General features: G+C 41.8%; 1 protein-coding gene across 4 annotated transcripts in view; it reads right to left on the bottom strand.

The window, feature by feature from the left end:
• Positions 1–1,255: 1,255 nt before the first annotated feature.
• Positions 1,256–14,046, bottom strand: part of ADGRD1 (adhesion G protein-coupled receptor D1) — a 327,867-nt gene continuing 315,076 nt past the window's right edge. For 3 of the 4 annotated variants that reach the window (XM_006120531.4, XM_075898421.1, XM_075898422.1), the window contains 4 exons: positions 12,083–12,209; positions 11,201–11,242; positions 6,776–6,868; positions 1,256–5,337 (listed from right to left, as the gene is read on the bottom strand). In XM_006120531.4, coding sequence (XP_006120593.2) covers positions 5,242–5,337; positions 6,776–6,868; positions 11,201–11,242; positions 12,083–12,209 — 358 coding nt within the window. In that variant the 3' untranslated portion in view covers positions 1,256–5,241. The remainder of the gene's footprint in view (positions 5,338–6,775; positions 6,869–11,200; positions 11,243–12,082; positions 12,210–14,046) is intronic. The other variant, XM_006120532.4, reaches the window with a different exon arrangement.

Raw genomic sequence — 14,046 nt, forward strand, 5'->3', positions numbered from 1 at the left:
AGGGCGACATGTAACAGTTCCTTGCTGATCCACTCCCTCTGCTCCACCATGCTCTCCTTTTACTGGGGTGCATAGCACCATGGGGCATTAGTCCAACAGCCACACTAAGGGGGACATACATACACAGCAGATTGAAAGGTTGGGAAGGATGTGTCTTTCAGGCCCCTCAGTGGTTTACAGGTGCTCCCGCTCACTGCAGGGTGTAGTGGAAGGTAAATTTGTAAGGAAATGGAATGGGAGATTGTGGAGGAAAAAGAGATGGTTGGTCACTTCATTTAATGATTTCCCCTCTTGCATCACTTGAGCCAGCTGTAATTCCTAGAAATAAAAATATGTTGTAGGGATGTGGGTGTAAGCACCCAAGATGCAGAGACACTCAGGAGCATCCCCTCATTAGGGATGCTTCCCAGAGTCAGAATGTAAATTGTCATTAAATATTAATGGATGCTCCTTGCCTTAATCTCTTCCTGGTCTGTTGCTTTATTCACTCACCCCTATAGACAGACATGTGCATTGGGAGAGAGGCTAAGTGATTCCACATCCTGTGTGGAGGGTGGAGGGGGAAGACAAAGGTATGAATATAGGATGGGAGGCTTACAAGTGTAATTGACGGGCCAAGAGCTTGTGTCCAGCCAGTGATGTGCAGGGCATGTTCCTGCATTTCTCATAGATCTCTGACAGGTGGCACAGTATCCTGAGTCCTGCACCTTCTGAGTGGTCACTGTCACCACCCACTGAGCAGTTTCATACTTCTGGAGATCTCTCCCTTTGTGGCTTTCACTATGGCTGGTGACATTCTACCCTAATATGACAAACCAGAATGCTATTTGTCACACCTGTTGTCTGAATAAGAGCAATTACAACAAAGACTATCCATGATATTGATGGTATCCAGTCATCCAAACATAACCTACAATGTGGAGGCCAATGGCCAAATAGAAATCAGCTCTGACTCAGCTGTTACAATGACCATGTTAAAGGAATAATCCTTCAGTGGCAGCCTCAGCAAATAGGCTCCTTTCTTAAGATTAAGGAACAATATTCCCCAGTATATTCTGTGGATATAAAGTTTAAAATAAATCTCTTGCAAACATAATATCTTGGTCCCACTAGGCTATGTGCTGTGAATTCTTCAGGGAGACTTCTCTGAATAAGGACTGATATGCTTAAGAACAGTTTTGGTACTTCCCTATGAAACTACTTATTTCCACTGTTCTTTAACCCCATAAATAAATGGAACAAACAGAAAATCTCATTAGAAAATTAAGATGTATTATTTTATTTTAGAAAACACATTTAATTATTACTTACTTGTAAAGTTATTCTTGGTACATGATCTATTTTAAAACTCACAACTCAATGAATTAAGATTTCATACCATTGAGAAAATGATGCTATCCAGAAGAAATACTGCAAAAGCTGCCATATACATGCCCATAAATAAACTGCATGATTTTCATGCTTTAAAAGACAGAGGATAAAAAGAGGGGTTTTGGAAGATTCATTTCAAGCATTCCTATTTCAGTACATTTTCTGCATTCAGTAAAACTGTGAAAAATACATAGAATAAAACAAGATGAATAGACTTAGGTGGGGAAGAACAAAGCTTACAATATGCTGGTGGTTTTTTTTCCCCAATGTATCAGAAACTAAAGAAGCAAACAAAAGAAACTCCATTCCCAAACTAAAACATTAATAGTAATACAGTGTTCTAACACCTAAACTCACATGACATAACCAAGATATATTACTTAATGTTCAAAATACACAGTTAAAGCACGGACACAGGTTATTTACTGCAAACATTTTTGTAGTATCTAGATCTCAATACATATGGTATAATAAATGTTCACTCCTTATATAATCGATCTATGTCGTATTTCATTGTGTTAAAAAAATCATGTTAATGATTCATTGAGTCTATTGATATATTTTGGAGACTATGTTTACCTGGATAAAAAAATAGACTTAACCCTTTGAAGTAGATAGTGTTATACTGTATGTAAAGTGATCTTTTGAAATGGATCTATGATAATCATTGCTACAGACACTAACTTGGGTGACTGCTATACATTTAGCATAGAAGTACAATTTAAAGTGAGAAAAGAACACAGTGGAAATTATAAATAATTAAAAATACAGATTAAAAACCCCTGTATTTCCTATGACTCATTCACAACATCACTTTTTCTACAATATAATGATTAAAGGAGAAGTTGCTTAATAGGGTTATATTCTATATCCATGGTCACAGCTTTTTGGTAAATGTGCTCCAGTATCAAAAATATGTTTAAATATTTTATCAGCACACAGACACTTTGACCTCTGTTATCACAGTATTATTCTGTTACAACAACCTGCTTCCATATATTCCAATCACTCTTCTGATTGTATCTTTTGAAGCAGGACTTCTCTTTTCACAAGTTGTATTTTCATAGTTGTAACAATTATTCCAATGCTCAAAGGGCCAAAAATAATGCACAAACCTAAACAAAAAGCCAATAGGCAGATACAGCCTCTTCAATATTTAGCTTTCTTCTTTCCCTTCTTTTACAGTTAGGGCACATTAGGAAATTATTTTGAAATAACTTATAAATAATAACTCCCAAAATAACGATTTCAATATTGTGTGTCCACACTACAGGGAAACCTCAAAATTAGTCTAAGGCAGGCTCCTTCTGTGTGGATGTGCTACCTTGCTAACAGCCCCAGGAAGCTCTGGGGAGTGATTACTTTGAATGACTCTGGGGAATAGTTATTTTGAAATAGCAGGAATGGAGCATCCATACTATCACTATTTCAAAATAACTGTTTCGAAATAAGCATTATTCCTCATGGAGAGCAGGAGTTATTATTTCAAAATAACCAGCCCCTCATTTTGAAATAATGGGGTTGATTGCTTGTTATTTAGAAATAAGGGGAGTTATTTAAAAATTACTCCCAAGTATAGACCAGGTCTTAGATGTCAACAAAGCAGAATTATTCTGCTCAAAGGATTAGAATTAACAAATAATTGTATTTACTAGTGTTTATGACAAACAAAGTGGGCTAAATTCTACTCTGTTTTGCATGGTTAAATCTGCAATAAACTTAAATTAATGCAATAACTGCAGAATCTCATTCACTTTTAGTTAGGGAACAAATCCCAGTCCCCAGAAAGCAATGGTAAAATTTCCACTACTTCAGTAGGAGGTGGTCATTGATTTCTGTGGATCACTACTTGGCCTTAACAGTGGACAGTACAATCATTAAGTGTGGAAAGATACTTTGAAAATGCTGTGTCAAATCTTCAGCCCCCTACAGCTAGTAGCACAAAGTTTTGTGAAAGCAAGTACAAATCTCCAGAGAGTTTGTCTACTAAAAGGGAATCCTTGGGTGAGATAGGGGCAGCATCTGGGAGGAGAGGCATTAGAGATATGAAAAGGAGAAAGGAGAGGTGACAGGAATTTTATTTTTGACCTGTGAAGCCTGAGCTGCTGGAATGTTCCCTTTGAAATCACTGTTGCTTAGAAGACAGAACAAGGTGAATGTTTTTGAGGCTAAATGAGTCCCTGATCAGCCTCAGGATAACAGGGACACATCACTGGCAAAAGCCACCTTTTCTTCTCTTCCCAGCTCCTACGTGGGTGGGCACAGCAATAGCATAGCTGAGAATCTGCCTCTAATGTGCCCAGACTACCTTCATAAGTGAATTACCCACTGATACAGTCTACAAGAAGCAGGAAGTCATCACTCCAATGAAAAATGAGAGTCCTCCCCCTCCACAAATGTTCTCGCCCCACACACCACTTCTGGAGAGCCAGGAGTGGCTGAGACAGCATGGTGAGGGAGTCTCTGGGATGGGAGGCTGGGACCTTCTGCAGCCATGTAGCAGGGAAAGGGGGGGGGAGGCCTGCTCTTGTGGCACGGGGGCTGGAGCCTGCTCTGGCAGTTGAGGGCAGGAATGGGACCTGCCACATGTCGGGGGTGGGGGGGCATGTTTGCTCTGGTGGCCGGGAATGTGTGTATTAATAAATTGGGTGCCATGGTGGCACACATCCAAACCACTGCTCATGACTTCAATATTAGTGCACCAGCCAAAACAAATTCTGCTCATGGTTGGAAAATTTTAGAGGGAACACTGCCCTCCTTCCCCCATTAAGATGCTTCCTATATTTGTATTAGAAGCAAAAACTGCTGAATGCTGAGTAGAATTTAAAACACAAAAGACTGTCTGAAGATCTGCTTAAAATATGTCTGTAGATACCAATACACAGATCCATCTTCAGTCTTGCTACCTTCACAGTATGTTGTTAGAATTCAGTGTCTTTTTCTGGCCACTAAAAGGAGAAGGTAAGTCACAGTGTGGGGGTTGATTTCCAGAAACTATTGGTCAACTCCATTTGTGAAATGTGTGTGATGGTCCATTGTTACTTCTATCTGAAACACTGAGACAACTAGCTTCTGTTACATTTTGTCAGCATACACAAATCACCATTTAAATGAAACTGATATTGTGGACTGGAGCAGAGCAGTCAGAGGCATATATATATATATATATATATATTACAGACATGGAAAAAGGAATATTTAAAGTTAGCAGTCTCTTTGTGTGTGTGAATGTATGTTTGTGATATGTATAGACTCACATTGTTTATGTATGTATAGAATAATGTATATCTGCTTCACTGGTCCCAAGTCAATAGCATGGGCTGAATGGCTGGAATTTTTTCATAGTTCCTTAAGACCTGGCTTTCTTACAGTGTTCCAATCAAATGCCTATTGGAAGTATGTGGTGTTATACGCTTCATCGGGATAATTGAATTATTTAAGGCATTAAATGTAAACAGAGTGCACAATTAAACAAGAACTGGAAGCATTTCAAAACAAGAAGCATTTCATCTGCAGCGCATTGAAGTGCATTTTTCCTGTAATACATTACCTTTAGATTTAGATAGCATTAGCCTTCCCATTACAAGTGTTGTCATTTTTACTGACAAAACCATCCAGTGTACAGTAGTGTTAGTTATTTAGCAGCTATTTCTAATAGCAAAGTGGTAGATAGTGTTACACACTGGAAAGGAGGCAGATAAGGGCAGACTTGTATGTACTTGGCAAAGCAATGTGACAGTTTCCAAATTATTATGCAGTGATTAGAGGAGCAGTTCCTACTGGCATTAACAGAGAGACAATACCACTGGGTGCCGTATTAGAGGTCCTGAAGAGTATGGCTTGATTTTCAGAGAGAAGTTGGTTCTAGTGTCAGACTGCTGATAAATCAATCTGATTGGCTGAATTGGTACTCTTGTCCCAGGTGTTTAGCTTTGTAGGAGTGGCACCTGGCCTATTCCCAGTCATCTGAAAAACAATATACAGTAGTATTAAAACTAGATTTACCCTTTTGGTAAATTGTATTGATTGGAGAACATGAAAACCTGAAAGCATCAATCTAGACTCCACATTCCCTCATACTCTTGAGAGCACAAGCCATAAAGGAGACATTTAACATGTATTGTCAGGTATTACTAAGTGATCATTGCCAATTACTTCAAAAGCTGTCATTTTTAATATACAGTTTCTTATCAAATAAATTGATTTTGCCTCAAGGTAACTTAAGCCTTCCTTGAGTGTATATGTATGTGTGTGTGTGTGAGTGGGGTAAGGGGAATGCATACATACATGTTGATTTGCTTATATAAATGTTTATTCGAGAGATTCAAATGTAAAGAAGGTTGGAAATTGTCTGCTGGAACAGTTCTGCATCAGAAAATTCCAATTCATCAAAAGCAAAATGTTTCATGCAAACCTGTCACTTTTGACAAGTCTCTTGCTGGGTCAGCTGCAGAACTCAGCCTGTCAGGCAGATCTCAGATCTCTCCCAGCCACTATGCCCAGCTGCTTGGTAGAGCAGCTGAAGGGCTGCCTATTAGTAGACACTCCTGGGTTTCCAGGATTTGCATCTCCAGGATAGTCTTGTTATGTGGAATGTCCCGAGGGTTGTGGATGCCACAGCTTCCAGACTCCTATGCCAGTTGGCTGTCTGGACTGACTGACTCCTGCAGCCCAGGGAGCCAAGTGGTCTGGGAAATCAGCTGGCACTGAAACCCAATATCCAGGCTCTAGCTGGGGCACTAAGAGCTTCCATATGCTCCACCACAAAGAGGGGAGTCTGGAAGTTCTAGGATAGGCTTCAGGAATTGTGGTTCCAAGGTAAAGCTGCCAGGCTGACTGGCCTTAGAGCTTCCATAATCTTGAGACAGACAGCTCCTAGGTCTGCCCAAATCTCAGGGAATTTGGCTCCACCTGAATAAAAAAGTCAAGGCGAGTTGACAGGGGAGTGTCTTCAGTCAACACACTTCAGTGAAAACACCATGGTAAGTAGATGTATGTACATTGACTTCAGCTACATTATTCATATAGCTGAAGTTGTGTAACTTAGATTCAATCTCCTTCAGCAGTGAAGACCAGTTCTTCAGCTCTTTTGTTAAATCCTATGTCTTTTGGTCTCTGGTTTTGTGAATCCAGCCCTTCAATTTCTTTGCTTGTGTTAAAAAATGTTAAAAATAAAATCATTTCAGGCTAAACAAAATGTGTTTTAGAGCCCAAATAAAGTTTTTCTATTATTTTCACTTTAGTAAAAAAAATTTTAAAATGTTTTTACTTCAGTTTGACCAAACCAAACCACTCTTGATTTTTTTCAGAACTGCCAGTGAACATATTAGCTAGTTCACAGTTTTGCTCTACAGCCCTAGAGCCCATACAAAAGGATAAAAATGGCACTTATGGGAGTACTTACAATATCAGAATTGAAGGGTTTCACATTGATGTTGCGACTTGAACTGCTTGTGAGGGACCACACCTTTGTTTTGTGTTTAAAGGCGGCTCTAACCTTTGGAAAGAGGCATTAGAAGGTTGTCAGGAGATGATGATCCTAATCTGGTTATATTTATTCCTCAAGTACAAACTATTATCTTTATCTTATAAGTTAATGAGAGTTCATATACAAATAACATTATGAAATATTTGTCGTTCTACTGTGTAGTAGTAGTAACATCACAGGGTTCCATTTTATTGTTTATCAAGAGGCACATTTATCAGATTTGAACATTTTATAAGTAAAAATATAAACTCAAATTGTATCAACTACATCTTTGCACCCTACACCGAATACTGAGCAATTCCAAAGGAACTGCTCTACCAGGAGCCAGCAATTGCTCTAGCCTCCATGTGCACCCCAGAAGCACAAGGTCTGCCAGGGATCTTCTAGTTTCTATGTGAGTCACCAAATTTATAGCTGGGCCCTGCAGCGCTGACACTGCACAGACACACCCATTTCTCTCTAATGGGATGAGGGGATCTGGCATGCAGAATTTCTCCTCCAGAACCCCTCCCTGAAAGTTTTTCCCTAACAGGCGATGATCCAAGCCATTACTGTCATTTCTAAACTGCTAGCCCTGCAAATTCAAATAGTCAAGTAACTCCATCAACTTCTATATGCCTGCACAGGTGTCTGTGCACAGAGATTTTGGCCCAGCACTGGGAGCTTAGTACATAATTCTGTTGATCGTTTTGAGCCAGATTGGACTGCAACCTTCTCCCCGCAGTGTTGTGCTGGCTTCATGGGAATAAAAATGTGAAGAAATTCTCATTTTTGTCAAAAAAAATGCAGAGGGATCTGCTGAGTAAAGGTAGTCTTTTTCTGTAGTCACTTTTTCAGAGAAAAACAGCAGCATGACTCAAATTCCATCTGGAGAGCTGGAGTAGGACTTAAAAGTGCTGCTGGCCAGACCAGAAGGAGGTGAATTTCACATTTTAAACAATGTTCACGTTGCACATAAAGGGTGAAATCTTGATACCACTGAAGCCAATGAAAAACTTCCCCATTGTGCCTTGCAAATACCTACCACACCACTGAATCCCTGAAGAAGTATGGTCTCATAGGTTATGTCTACACTGCACACTTATTTCGAAATAAATTGTTGCAGAAGAAATACTCCAAAATAGCTTATTTCAAAATAGCACATCTACACTATAGAAAACCCTCAAAATTAGTTCAAGGCAAGCTTCCCTAATGTGGATATGTGACCTTAATTTAGAGCCCCAGGAGGCAATTACTCTGAATGTCCCTGGGGAAAGGAGCTATTTCAAAATAGCTACAGAGGATCATCCACACTACTTCTATTCTGAAATAGTTATTTCAGAATAGGCATTATTCCTCATGGAATGAGGTATACAAAAGCTGGAATAACCCATCCATTATTTCAAATTTATTTCGAAATAATGGAATTGCTTTGTAGATGCTCACATAGTTATTTCAAAATAACTGAGTTGTGTAAATGCACCCCCTTGTGACAATACAAGCTCACATTCTCAAACAAGCCTCCCTGAAGTCCTTGCCTTTAATTTGGCACTTGATTGTCTGATCACATTTACAGGTGGCAGGCAACAGAATACTCAGAACCTTAGCTACAGACATATATATATGAACTACATAATGCTTTTCAGTATAAATCAGCTTATTTCTGGATGGATCAAATAAAACTGCACAACCCAGAAATGTGATGATTGCTGTATGTCAGTTTATTATGCTTCTTAGTTTAGAAGGTGGGGACAAAACAATTACACGTGATTCTTAAATCCTCATAGAGGGGCAATACCAGTATCTCCATTTTAGAACTGGGGAAAAGGAGGCACAGAATACGGAAGTGACTTGCCCATGGGCACCCAGACAGGGAGTGGCAGAGTCAAGACTAGCACGTAGGTCTCCTGATTCCTAGCCCAGTGCTCATGTCTCTAAGCCATGTTGGTGCCTGCAAATTAGAATCTAGCATGATTTACAAAATACTTATTGTTAAACCCTAGTGGAGAAAAACCAGGAAAATTAACTATAGCAGTGGCCTGTCAATCTGTGAGACTTAGTAAATCATGAGAGAATTAATTATCACTGTGTTGATCTGGTACCTTTTGAAGTCAGTGGCAGTTTTGCCCTTCTGAAAGCAGAAGGGAGCCAACTGTTGAGGATTAAAAAAAAAAAACCATTCTTATTTTCCTGACATGTACAATTAAAACTGGCATAAGGTGCTCTGTGTATTTGTAGTTCCTCTGGTGTTTTATATGTGCCTTTTTATATTTCTCTTATATGCTATAATTGTTGTTTATATTCTCCTCCCACTTTTGTTGTTGTCCTCCTTTTTACTTTGAAAAACAAAACAAAACAAAAAATAATTGTGGGTAAAAAATTGTACTTTGCTCTGTCATTGCATAATCCTCAGAGAATCAAACGTACAGCCATATTTTACAGTATTTCCTCAAACAGATCTTATGCATTGCTTGTAAAATCCTGTATCTCTACTTTACCCTTCTACTTCAAAATACTGCTAGTGGTTTTGCTTTCCTTTGAGAAGGAAAGAATTTTTAAAGTGTTTTTGGAAGGTGTCTTTTAAGTAGAGCACCTCATAGAAACAGTACAGTGGAGCTAATGAGAAATATTCCTCAAAAGGCGGTTGTTCATTCCTGTGGTTTGCCAGAAATTCAGACTCTGAAGTACCTAGTGCCTCTAAAATCATCCGGAGGAGTATATGAATTCCCTTCCTTAGTAAAGAAAAAAGAAGGTATCAAGTCAGATATAAATATCTGGGTGCTGGGTTCTTTTATTTGGGAGTCAGATGGTTCATGGAAAGATAAGTCTGTGATCACAGGGAACAACAGATTATTTAAATATTTTTCCTTCTTACTTCTTACCAGCCCTCGTAGCTTTACACATTTATGCCACTTTCTGTTCCCACTGCTGCTACATAATTCAGTACGTGACTCTAACAGTATGAACTTCCTGGGGCAGAGGGTTTGATTACATTCAACAATGGTCATGATGATGGTGCTCTGCAAGTACCTGATTATTGCAAGCACCATGTCCTCCGTGCTCTTCTGCTGGTAGAGAAGGCCATTAACAGTGCAGAACTGGAGCAGTTCCAATATGTATGTGTATCATGGAGGGAAGAGGAATGGTCAGTAGTATGTATATGTGTATATGCTGGGCGGGGGACGGAGGGGCAATAGTCATGCCAGGACCCTGACCAAGGTGGGAGGGGGGTCCTGCACACTCCAGGAAGGGGTGGGACTGGGGCAGCCAGATCTCAGAGCGGCTTGGTGTGCACTGCACTGGCCCCGACTCTCCTACAATGTGGAACTCCTGCAGCAATTTAAAGGGCCAAGTCTGCAGCTGCCACTCATCCTTTGGTAACAGCAGCAGTGGCGGGGAGCCTCAGGAACTTTTGAATAGCTGGTTGCCCCTTTTCCTCCTGCTGTTGGCAGTCCTGATGCTGAGCCATTGGTCAAAACCACCACATGGTATTGGCAGCAGCTCCCATCATTGCCATTGATTTACAGTAACAATGTCATATTACTGGGCTTTTAGTGGTCAGTGTCCAGGAAGAGGGAAGCATTCTGGCTGATCTGGTCCTTGTAGAGATTCCCTGTACAAAGCCCATTTATCTGGCTAAAGCTTTGTCTCTAAAAAAAATCCATCCAGTGACACAGCCCTTAAATGAAAAAACACCCCCCCCCCCCCTTTAATCCACTGTAAAAATCTGAGTATCCTGCCAAGAAATGTTCTTGGGACACGTTCTACTCTGGTTTCTCATTAAGAAAGGGACGAGTGAGTTCTAAAAGTTTGTTTTGCTGAGATTAATATTTATTTCCCCCTCTGCATCTTCAGACATGTTGTCCATAGAGTGTTAGTGGCAATCCCTGATGAAGCAATACTTTTCCACTTGAATTCTGACCTGTGATCAGCTATCAGGAAACTGCTCTTCAGGTTAAATGTGCTAAATAACATACATTTCTACAAAGTGGGGTCAGGTGTGGGCAGGAGTCCTCTGAGTCATAAAATCACAGAGAGTTTCGTGTTTTTTCCACAAACTTACAAATATCAGTGACAAGGGAAGTGCCCTTAATGGGTTAATTCTCTGTTTGGTTTACATCTGTAGTACTGGAGAGTTTTTTTTAACTGTCTTCCTGAAAATCTCATAAAATGTAATGACAGTGACAACGTACAAAAAATACACATTGCTAAGCAACTGTGACTGAGGAATAAAGGGCAGCAGTACTTAAGGCAACAGCATGAAACAAGGGCTTCCTAAACATATCAAAGCTTATTTTCAATCTTTGTATCATCCTATCAGTATTTTAGCATCATTGGTTGTTTATTGTGGGGGTATCATACCTCTGAATTCAGAAGACAGTGAAACAGGAAGATGAAAAATCCCTAAAATAAAATACAGAGAAGGATAATATTACAATTATGTGAAATATTGTACTACGTGTCGTACAGTCAGAGATTTAAAGCATAATTGAGTCAAATTCTTCCCTAACTTATTCATTTACAACACCAGTTAAAGCATTAGGCTACTAGTCAACATTTTTCCATCTAAAACCTTTATTTTATTTTTAAGAAATGTGTGTTTTTAACACAATTTTGACAGAAAGTGTCTGCCTCCAAATTATCTGTCGAACTCCTTTGTGAGATGACCACAAAAATCACACATGCAGTTTTTAACTCTGTAATTCAGGAAAGGAAACTTAAACATACCCTTAACTGTATGGATGTAATCAAGCACCTGCTTATAGTTAAGCAGGGTTTTAAATCCTTTCCTAACTAAGGATGCTTTGCTTTCAGGGCCCTTTTACTTTGCCCTCCTGTCACAACTGCAGTACACGCATCACTGAGCCTCTTTCCTATTAACCTTTGTCAAATGCAACCCATGTATCCTATTGCTTAATTTACTAAGATCTACCCAGCCACCTAGTACTGTCTTATCTGGCTCCTTGTGGATCACAGACTCTTAATTTTACTTTACAAACTGAAAATTTTTAGCAGTGCTTCCACTGTAATATCTAGTCCTTGATGTTTCACTTAATTGCTCAGTATGTTCAGCATGCAAAGACTGGAGTACTAGCACTGATTATATGGTCTTATGAAATAAAGGGAAATGGAAGATCAGAAAAATGTGCACAACTGGAAACATTGCTGCAGATCTGTAAGTTGCAAGTTTGCAGTGATCTACAGCTCATGTTTGAGCCTTCAGAGCCAGCACTATGTACTTACTTGCATAGAATTGAATATTGCAAACATGTACTGAAATACTAGTGCATGATCATTAACAGCTAAAACTCCAAAGATCCATGAACTTCCCAAGATAGGTAACAACACAGCAACTGCCTTAGCTGTCAACCTGAAAGACAAAGTAAGGAAAAAACATTTAACAGAATTGCTAGGCAAACAATGTGTTCCTAACACATTGGAGGGGAAATTTTGTATCAATTATTTCTTGATACACAAGTGATGCAAAAATAATAAAAAAAATTTGCCAAGGGACTGTTGCTTAAATATACTGATATAGTATAAATGATTAGCCACATTCGCATTTGATCACTGAAAAAAATAGGACATATTTATGTTCACAGCACATAAAATTTCATCAATATTGTTTTCATAAGTATTTGATGAAAGAGCATTTGTTGCACTTGAATAATAGAGTAATATCTTCAATTTAGAGAGTGCTTTCCTCTCCAAGGATCCAAAAGTGCCTTACAGACTATAGGCAACTGAAGCCTGCTGAATTAAAGGGGACAAGTCATGTAAAGTCTTCATCCACCTATACATAAAGGCTGTGTCTACACAGGCATGAATTTCCGGAAATGCTTAAAACGGAATACTATTCCGTTTTCAGTTTTTCCGGAAAAGCGCGTCTACATTGGCAGGCTGCTTTTCTGGAAAAGCCCTTTTTCCGGAAAAGCATCTGTGGCCAATGTAGACGCGCTTTTCCGGAAAAGAGCCCAGATTGCCATTTTCGCAATCGGGGCTTTTTTCTGGAAAAGACTACTGGGCTGTCTACACTGGCCCTTTTCTGGAACAGTGTTCCGGAATAAGGACTTATGCTTGAGCGGCAGCAGAATAGTTTTTCTGGAATAGCGGCTGTGTGACGGACCACCGCAGGTCCGCACTAGAACGGGGGCCGCCGGCGCCCCCTGGAGGCCGTCGGACGGGCCAGCAGGCAGCCCCGCGAGCAGGGGAAAGCGGGCCAGGGGGGAAGCCCCGCCGGGGGAGGGGCGGCTAACTCCCCGGCGGGGAAGGAGAGGCCGGGGACGGCCCCAGCCGAGGGGCGAGGAGCCCGAACGGTGCACCGCTCGGCCAGAGCCGCGCGGAGCCAACGTCAGGCCAGGACGCCCCGGCCGTGATGTCAGCGGACGCCAGGACGCCCGGGGGGGCGGAACGGGCGTCCCCGACGTCATCACCCGGGCCGTTTGAAAAGCGGCCCAGTGGAGCAGGACTAGGCGGCACTCAGGGGAGCTGCCGCCACCACCGTCGCCCCAGCTGCCAAGGGGACCCCCCCCCCCCGCATTGGAGGAGACGAGGGAACGACCCCGAATCCCCACGACGGCCACGGGACGAGACCGACGCCTCGGGCAGGGTAAGTGACTGCGGGACCCCCGCCGACAGGGCGGAGGGTAGCGGGGAGTGGAAGCAGCCCGGGGCGGGGGCCTTCTGGCGCCCGTGGACAGGTGCGTTACGGGGATAAACCCCACCTGTCGTGGGAAGAACGTCTACTTCGTTCTCCCCCCACTTAGGGCCCCGGGCTGGGACCCGGTGGAGAGGGCGGGCCCGGGTCCCCCACGTTCCCCCTCCCTACCACGACACCCCAACCCACGCAACCCCGCAGGGGGTGACTAGAAAAAGGGGCGAAGACCCTTTCATTTCGACTGCCCCGACGGGGACCTGACCGACAGACAGGCCGCCGGGGGCGGCACCGCCTCCTCGCCTAGACACCCGGGCAGACTGGTACCCCGGGATTGCCCCAGAGGAAGCGGAACCACGAGTTCGCTGATCCCCGGTCCGGACTCGCGGCCGGGTGATCGCACTCGAACGGCTAGACGGCGGGTCCGCTGAACCCCCTTGCCCTGCCGGGAGGGGGCGTTCGCACCCACACAAGCCGTCACAGGCTGATTTTGTACAGTAGAGCATCGTTGCTTTTCTGGAAATTCAAGGGCCAGTGTAGACAGCTCGCAGCT

This window comes from Pelodiscus sinensis, chromosome 15 (assembly GCF_049634645.1).
Source record: "Pelodiscus sinensis isolate JC-2024 chromosome 15, ASM4963464v1, whole genome shotgun sequence".
NCBI lineage: Eukaryota > Metazoa > Chordata > Testudines > Trionychidae > Pelodiscus > Pelodiscus sinensis.